The 9,120-nt window shown below is 37.6% G+C and overlaps 1 protein-coding gene across 1 annotated transcript; it reads left to right on the top strand.

The window, feature by feature from the left end:
- Positions 1-699: 699 nt before the first annotated feature.
- Positions 700-8,899, top strand: LOC103709643 (EEF1A lysine methyltransferase 4). The gene is made up of 9 exons (XM_039132918.1): positions 700-967; positions 1,770-1,883; positions 2,076-2,144; positions 2,297-2,316; positions 2,578-2,630; positions 2,733-2,763; positions 2,880-2,958; positions 8,319-8,452; positions 8,567-8,899. Exons 1-9 carry the CDS (start codon positions 781-783, stop codon positions 8,609-8,611), a joined length of 732 nt encoding a protein of 243 aa, XP_038988846.1. The 5' UTR covers positions 700-780; the 3' UTR covers positions 8,612-8,899.
- The last annotated feature ends 221 nt before the right edge of the window (positions 8,900-9,120 follow it).

Below are 9,120 nucleotides of genomic sequence, written 5' to 3'. Positions count from 1 at the left end.
GAACAGAGCTAACTCAGAGCTCTATGATCTTGCGACCATAACCAATCACGAAGTTATAGATGCATGAGACATAGCCATGCTTTAATGCGCAGTACAATGATAAAGAAAGAAAGAAGAGAAGGGAAAATACAAGATAACATGATAACCAAATACAAGATAACAAAACAAATAGATTTCAGCGAATGAAGATAATGCACAAATTAGAACCGCAAAAAAGAAAACAGCTCTAATTCAACAATTATATCACCAAAATATTACTTCTTCCTTTGACTAATACTGAATAAAAAATGCTGCTGGTATCTAATTATTTGCTCCAAATATTTACAACATTCTTTGTGTACCATATCAGTCTTCATTTATGAATATCTCTAAATGCATCAACTTACAAAGCTTGTAAAGTTTCTTGATGGTTATACCAAAAATCTTGAGTGTAAATCCCACTTTGGAAGTTGTAGGTGAAAGTATAAACATATCTTTATTATCTGGGCTTTCATTAAAATTGCTAGAAATGGCTGGGTCCTTTTGGAAGAACGCAAAAGAGACTCCGCGTGCTCCAAGTGCTCCTCTAGTTTTCATTAGGCATGGGCTGCAAGGTCTGAATTAAAGGCCGGAAAGCTTGAGTTAAGGGTCCAATCAAACGATCTACGGCCTTGATGCGCGCTTTATATTCTCAGATGCCCTCTTCTTTTTAACAGTTTCTCGAAACGGCCCCCTTAACTGCAGCAAGAAAGAGAGAGATAGAGAGAGAGAGAGAGAGAGAGAGAGAGAGAGAGATCGGAGATGACGGTGGGGGCGTCGTCGACGGCAGGGGCGCACGCGTACGGAGATCCGGCGTACTGGGACCAACGGTATCGCCAGGACCCGGGGCCTTTCGACTGGTATCAGAAGTACAAAACCCTCGCCCCCCTCCTCGATCTCTACCTCCGCCGCTCCCACCGCCTTCTCCTCGTCGGCTGCGGCAACTCAGGTCGGTTTGGTCTTTCTTGGATTTTGATTCCATCCTTTTTCTTTCTATCTACATCGTTCTCATTCTCTTGAGCTGAGAGATTTATTCCCTGATGGCCGACCGGATTGGGTTCGAGACCTCAGATCAGTTTTCTTTCGTTTGAGGGAGGGATTCCAGAGAGTTAGTTGAGTAGCTTTGGTACATCTATAATGGTGCTGGTTTAAATTCTTTTCCATTTTTTTTAATCAGTTATATAAAAATGCACACATTAGGTTCTTGGGTCATTCCTTTTGTCATTCTTATTGTTGAGAATCTTGATCGTGTTATTGATAAGGCGACTTAGAAACTAGTGAATTTGAATACCCGAGCTGGTCATGGATTTGCTGGAGATGGGATATGGAGCCTCGATTTTTAAGATATGGTTCTTCGTGCCTTTTTATTGCGATGTAATTAAGGGGAAGACTTGGAGGTTCATTGCTTCGATTTATTTCCATTTGAAGTTCAAGATATTTGGTGTGTGCCAGCAGATTGCTGAACTGGTTGTACATTGTGGTTTCAACTCGATGGAGCTCTTTCCATAAATTGACCTACATGCTTTTTTCATTGCTCTTGTCTTCCTCACCGATGATTTTATGCCTACTTTTTGCTTGTAAGTATAATGGTCTCCATGTGAATGAACCATATATGATATGTTATTTCTTCTCAACCTTTCCGTGCTAATTCACATGACTTGTCAGCTGTCTTCTCATATTATGATCTTGTATATGTTTGAATTTTTTCCTGATTAATATTTCATGTCTGTCCTATGCTTATAATTTAACAGAACTTGGAGAACACATGATCGCTGATGGTTACCAGGACGTTGTGAACATAGACATATCTTCTGTAGTAGTTGAAGCTATGCAAAAGAAATATCAGGATAAACCGCAGCTCAAGTGTATCCTACAAATAGTAGTTATTTTAAAGTTGTTTAATCTTTGATTTCTTTATGCCTTTCTTATCATTCTTTTTTTTTTTTTGTGTGTGTGTGTGGGGGGGGGGGGGGGGGGGTGCATTGGGATCAGAGATGGAGAATTGAAGGAAAGCATTGGATTGTACTTTCTTGATTTCCTTTTGACCATTTTGTCAGATATCAAAATGGATGTTAGAGACATGAATTCTTTTGAAGATGGTTCCTTTGATGCCATTATTGATAAAGGTACTTTTTAGATAATCTCACTTGTGGGTTCGTGTCAAAACTTCTATTATTCTTGCCTTTCTTGGTCTTTATTTATCAGTTTGTTTGCAGAAGAAACTATATGATTTTGTGAAATCTATTGCATTTTTATTTATAGTTACTTTTCCTTGCAGGAACCCTTGACTCTCTCATGGTGAGTGCCTTAGAGCTCAAATACTTTTTCTTGTTATAATGCTAGAGTCCAGCACGTTCAATGCTCGTGCTTTATTATAAAAATTTGAAAGCTGGCAGACCCTATCAATTAAAGAAAGATAGAGAGAGAATGGGGGTATACTATGATTGTTTTCCTTTCTTAGGGTGGCTGGTCTGACATGGAAGGCAGCATATGGTGCTGGAATCTGAGGCTTTTCCATTATACTGAGAAGCGACTGATATTAGATTCATTGATTTGTAGTGTGGACAAAATGCGCAACATAATGCAACCAAAATGCTGGAGGAGGTTGGCAGGTAAAAAATAATGCCTGATCTTATAAATTTTCTTGAGCATTTATTTCTTTTAATTTTAGCTGTTCAGCTTAAATTGAGCTTATCTGAACAAATCTCTGTCAGGGTCCTCAAGGATAAAGGAGTTTATATCCTGGTATTTTTTTTTCCATTGTTGAAGCTTATTTTTGTTAATTATTTATTTTTCTACAGATCTAGAAACAGCATAGTCTCTTTTCAGTGGTTTGTTTAACTTTTCTTTCACTTATGTAGATTACTTATGGAGATCCAAGTTATCGACTGCATTTATTGAGGGATTTACACTTGTGGAATATACATGTGCATGTAATAGGTCAGTGAACATTAGTATCAATGTGGTTGCTGCAGCAAATTGTGAACATGGCTGTGTCTGTTATTCACTCCAATTTCTAGCTACTTGGCTTTATTTATCGTTTTATGTAATACTGAATGGATGGAATTTTTGAGTCTCTATATTTATCTCATACATAATGTAGTCATTGTAATGTTTTCTTTGGTCTGATCACATAAATAAGGAAAAAGGGGGAGTAAAAAGAAAGAAGAAAAGGATGGAAAGAAAGGTCGGTTGAATTAAAAAAAGAGAAAATTTAAGTCATCACTCCTCAACTTTGAGACTTGGGGGATTCATTCTATATGATCTCCTGAAAATTTTCATTTGTTTAATCTTTTCTTCCCTTTGTTCCGTTACATGCAATATGCAGTAGCCTGTGGCTTCAATCAAATTGGAGAAGTCTTTGGTCAAGATATGCCTTTCAGTTCAAAATATGGACCCTTTTCTCTTAACTGACAATTACGGAGCAGAAGCACATCCCTCACCTGTCTCAACTGTTATCATATGATTTAAGAACTTCACCGTTAAGCTTAACCTTTGAGATTGCATGTCTCAACTGCAGGCTCCTGAAGTATGGTTTGAGCTGAGGAGAGTTTACTATCATTTCTTTTGCAAATTTGATGAAGGAACGACCAGAGTTAGAGTTGGTTTTGAGACACATTGTCGTGCTCATGAAGTTGATTTCTTGCTAGATTATGAAGTTGCATGGCCCTTGGCCTCTGGTCAGTGTAAGGATCTTCCAATATGATATGGTAAGCTTGTTTATTTTTAAGAACGGCCATAGAAAATGCCTATGTGAGCGAGATATTCAGAGTGCTACATAGGATTGGATACTTAGGAGTAAGGTTCGGCGTACCGGTACCGGTCGGCGTACCGGTGGTGGCCCGGACCGGTACGAACCTGTCCCGTACCGGTCCGAACCGGTCCTCCAACAATAAACTACCGGTGCCGGATTCCACGCCGATCCGGTACCGATCCCATGCCGGACCGGTACGTACCGGCCGGTACGGACCGGTACGGCAAACCATGCTTAGGAGTTTAGGTCTACAATTTTCTGATATTTCATCCAAGTATAAAGCTGAGAAGAGAGGTGCCAAAGATTGACGTAGAGGAGAGTGGCGAGAGGGTTGATTTTAGTATTAAGCTTATCTGATATGTATTTAATTTTTTCATGTAATTAAGACTGAAATGGTGGCTTGAAGGTTGATCAAGAGCATTAGGGGTTTCTTTGAGACTTGAAGGATGGATAGAAATGGACTAGGTGGGAGCATTAAGGATTAGATTGATTACTTTGGGATGCATAATTGGTAGATATCTCAATTAGCCAGTTTATATAGTTAGAAATAAAGATGAAGCTTACACTCGAGTCGTCTTGGTGTATGGACCCATCTAATCAAGTAGCGAGAAAATTTAGAGAGCTTAAAGGGTTGAAGGGTATGGATCTGTAGTGTAGGAGGAGATTCCATTCTCGCGAGGTTCTCTTTATAAAGGAGAAGGGCATTGGGTTAAATACTGGTGGTTTTCTCCAAGTTAGGAGGAAGCATCATCTGTTGGATAGTCCATTGGTTTTTTTTTTAATTAATATGTTAAGTCAAAAAAAGGAGCCAAATCATTCATCTGTGATGCATTATCAAATCAATCTTCATAGACCTTGCTTGATATTTCAAATATGACTTCGTGAATCAGATCTTGCAGAGTGGTGATGAGGTACGATAGTGTCACTAGATCTTGCTTGATATATAAATCTGATTTATGAGCATATTTGAGGGGAACAAAGAAAGTACAGTTTCTTCGACTTCAGCTTTTGCTAAGAATCATGCATTAGATCACGTCAATGATTTTGTAAGATGAGTCTTTAATTGATTTAATGAAGACAGGTAATGGAACAATGGCAAAATTTTTCTTTCTGCGTGATATTTCTTGAAGTACTGCAGCACATATTTACCTTACAAAACCCTAAACCTGGCATGCTGAAGCCTTTCTTCAAGTACGTAATGTATGACTGTTCCCTAAGCTTCACAAAAGGAGAAGGGGAAAACGAGAAATAGGGTGCTAATGGAAGATGCCAGATTGTATGGTAGAAGTGTCATTTAAAGACAACCTCAAGTGTCCTGTAACTGTTACCACTCCATACTAGGCATTGGTGTGTATAGATAGAAGATTCCTTGGAAATATATATGAAGGCACAGAAATATGCTTAGGAAACATAATTGCATATTAAAGTCTTCATGACAAAAATTTGTCTTGAATGTTGGAACATGAAGTTTGACTTAAAACATTGTGCACGATTGTCCTCCCATATGTGCATGTTGTTGCTTTTATAAGTTATAGAAACATCCTATTCTATGGCAACACCATTGTTCTAACAAGGCTTCAAATCTAAAATGAGAACGTAGCATCAAAATAACATTATAAGAAAATTAGAAAAACAAACCTCTTCATTATGGAGCTACATTAAATGGTATTATATTGAAACATCGTCCAATAACTATCAAGTATCAATGATCTGACAGAGAAAGTTCTGATACTGTAAACAATAAAAGGATCTTTCTTTCTTAAAGAGTGAAACATTTGAGGAGTTGCGGACTTGGGCAGGACGCATGATCCTTAACTATAACATGCTAAAATGCCATTACTACTTGTTCTCAACTTTTGGCAAATTAATTATATTATGTTTATAAGGTAAAGTTTATCTTGGGATAAGAAATTCAATGTCTGTCTGTAGAAAAATGATCTGCAGATATCAAGGGGCCTACGCATAGGGTTATGTGGATTAAAAGAGATGAAAGTCATATAGCCTTCAAGATAAGATCAACTGAAGTTCTTCAAAATATCTGGAAACTTTATATATCTATATGGGAAAGAAATTAGTTATGTGGTGCGATGATTATGGAGGATGAGATGTGATCATTAGAGCGAAAAATGGGGCTAAATGCATAAATGGTGCACGTGTAGTGTCAAATTGTCTGGGATTGTTAAGTAGATTTTTGTTTTCCCCCTGTTTTCTTCAAGGGTTTTGTTTTTGGGCTGGCGGCTTTCCGAGGTTTGGTGATTATGATTGTTGTGCTAGGACTTGCTATTTTTGGTGTTTTGATTTAGAATCTAATTTGGGCTTCATCTAGCAAGAACGAGGATATTTTATGGATTCAGGAAGTCACTTTTGACATGCTCTGCAGAATTTGCTGTTAGGGAATGGATCGGAACAAACAAACTTGCAGGTGTTGATGCCACATCAAGCATTGGCATATTTAGATAGATGATTCTTTAGAAATATATTTGAAAGAACAGATATATATTTAGGAAGCACAAATAAATATTTGTTTTTTGGGATAAAAACTGTCTTGAACAGTGAAACATGAAGTTTAACTACGATTTCTGAGAAAGAGACTTTCATTTCCGGTCTATCATTATTTAATATTTAATTTAGGGTCAGGAAAAAATAGGGAATTTTCTTTTAAGCCACAAGGTAGGATTAAATCAGCGCTACAGGAGGAGCAAACCTTACTACACACTGTAGTGCATTGACTATTGACCACTGCATTATGGAAATACATTAAATGATATTATATCCATATATAGCCCGAAAAATTGTCATGTATCAAATTATGTGGCAGGGAAAGCTTAAGTACTGTAAATCATATAAGGACTCAAATATGCTAAAATATACTCTTTCTTAAAGATGGAAATATTTGAGGAGCTTCAAATGAAATATATAGTGGGTGAATTTGTTACACGTTGCTATTAAGTGTATTCTCATGTTCTGATATAATCTTCGGCATGACACGTGATACTTAATTATGGATGCTAACATTCAGCATGTGCCATGCATGTGATCCATTCCCAAAAGAATTGTGAACTCATCTGCTGTAGATATTGTGGGCCCTGTCTACAGTAAATAATACTGTTGAAAAGCTTCCTTAATCCTCCTCATATAGGAGAAGTCCTCAAATTGGTGATAGCAAAAAAGGGGCAAAAAATGGAAAGGCTCCAGAGTCTGCACTCTTGATGGGCTTTGGGCCCTTCCCATTGGGACATGGATGAAACAGAAATGGGGAGTTGCTTGGGAGGCCACTAGGGAAAATATTAATATCATGGTTGGAGTTTGGTTAAAACAGGGCATCTAGATTACAAAAGAAAACTCTAGTCAGAGAAACCTTCTGCCGTTAAAGTAGTAGAGATGCTGACTGCAAGCATATTAAGATGTCATGACTCTTTCTTCCTGTTTGGCAACCTTTTTGTTTTGAGTTTAAAATGGAAGTTTCTGTCAGAACAGGACCTACAGTTTCTGTCTGTGGAAGAATGCCTTCTACACGAAATATCCAAAGGGTTATGTGGATTAAGAGAGGCTAAAACCATAATGTTCAATATAAGATCAATTAAATAACCTCTTTGCAATATCTAGAAACTCTGGCTAGCTTACACTGGGAGTGGCATGGGGTGATGTTATGGAGGGTGGTGTATGATCGTTAGACCAAAATATGGGGCTAAATACATGAGTGGTGCAGAAGTAGCATCAAAATTGCCTGGAGATTCTTAAGTAAAAATTTGGTTGAAGATGGTGATTCTGATCTTTTTGCTAATAAAGTTGAGGTATACAAGGGTTTGTTTGCTGTATACTGTCTAGGTTATCAAGTTATTTTCTCTTAGATGCACATGTTGGCATCTGTTTGATGTTTGGATTCAGAATATACTTCGGGCTCCTCCCTATGAGAGGCTGGAAATTTATGCTTTTGGGTGTTCTCATTGACATATTCCAAGGTATTTACTATTGGGTATGGGATTGCAAAGAGTAAACTTTAGAGTAGGTCTCTCCACATATCAATGAGGTGGGTTGTTTGCTTTCATTCAGTTCTTGGGTCAATAGCTGGAAGAAATAGAGTTTCCTTTTTTTTAATGCTTGTTTTGATATTTTCTACACTCAGCTGTACGGTGTTGGCTTTTCATGTTCATTTTCAAATGCTTCTGTCCTTTGCTCTGATGCTATGCTAGAGACAGAAGAAACCCAAGTTGGTAAATCGTATCATCAGCAAAGTCCTTATGCTTAGTTATCTGGATTTAGTCCTAAATACGGTTGCTCTATTTCAGATACTTCCTGTTTTGGGAAAGATCCTTCTTAATGAAAGTTACAGCATTCTGTTTTTATTTAATGTCTGGTGAGCTATGCATCGCTTCTTAATTCAGATTTGCTTAGACTATATCAAGTACTTATTTCCTGTTATTATTCTTACTAAATTTATGTTATGTTCTACTTGCATCATTATCAAAGTTCTATATATACTGCAGCTGTCAGATGAAACGTGGAGGTTTTACTTAACAGTTTTGACTATTGTTTGCTGTTACAGATAGGATGGAGAAGAGTTCAGAGCAGAAGACCTGGGAATTGACTCGTCCGTTACCTTTAAATGAGGATGGTAGCTCAGTTGCTGCAATTATTGGTGCAAACAATGAAGTACATTACATTTATGTCTGCATAAAGGTCAGCAACTCTTTCAAAATAATCTGCATATAATTCTCATTGTTCTAAACTCTCGGGTTCTCATAACCTAATTAATGATGCTCTGCATATAAATGGTTGTGCATCTTGTTTCAGGAGAAATCCCTAAGACAGGATCAAAACGAAGGGGTTGAACATTAGCTATGTGTTATCACCTAAGATTCCAAATGATTCTTACGTGATTCATGTCGGAAGCCTGTGATGCTATAAAGGAGAGGAATAAATACATTGTAAGTTTTCTGGGGAGGACATGAGTACTGATTACTCCACACTAATTCCTTTGAAAATGTATAGAAAGGTGCCAATGTACTGTAATTTTCTCTTCAATGTCTTTTCTTCATTTGGTTTTCTAGACGTTTTGACTATTATCCTCCTTGGGCTGATCCGGAGCTTTTTGCTAGATTGAATCCCATGTGGTTTATATGTGTAGTGATTTGTCCTAACATGGTTAGACTAGATCCATGTTAATTTGGATCTTACCCTCTTTTATTTCCAATATTGTTGCTCGCACTTAGCTCTACGCAGGCGAGTGTCTCTGCCATCGTTCAAGCCAGGTTAGGATCAGCAGTATCTAATGAGTGTTGATGCTGGATGCTGGAAGAGTTAATTGTGGAAGAAAGATAGGAAATCTGAAAGCTGGTCCTTGATGC

The sequence above is a fragment of the Phoenix dactylifera genome, chromosome 13 (assembly GCF_009389715.1).
Source record: "Phoenix dactylifera cultivar Barhee BC4 chromosome 13, palm_55x_up_171113_PBpolish2nd_filt_p, whole genome shotgun sequence".
In the NCBI taxonomy this organism is placed as follows: Eukaryota; Viridiplantae; Streptophyta; class Magnoliopsida; order Arecales; family Arecaceae; genus Phoenix; species Phoenix dactylifera.
This window is presented reverse-complemented; position numbering and strand designations above follow the sequence as displayed.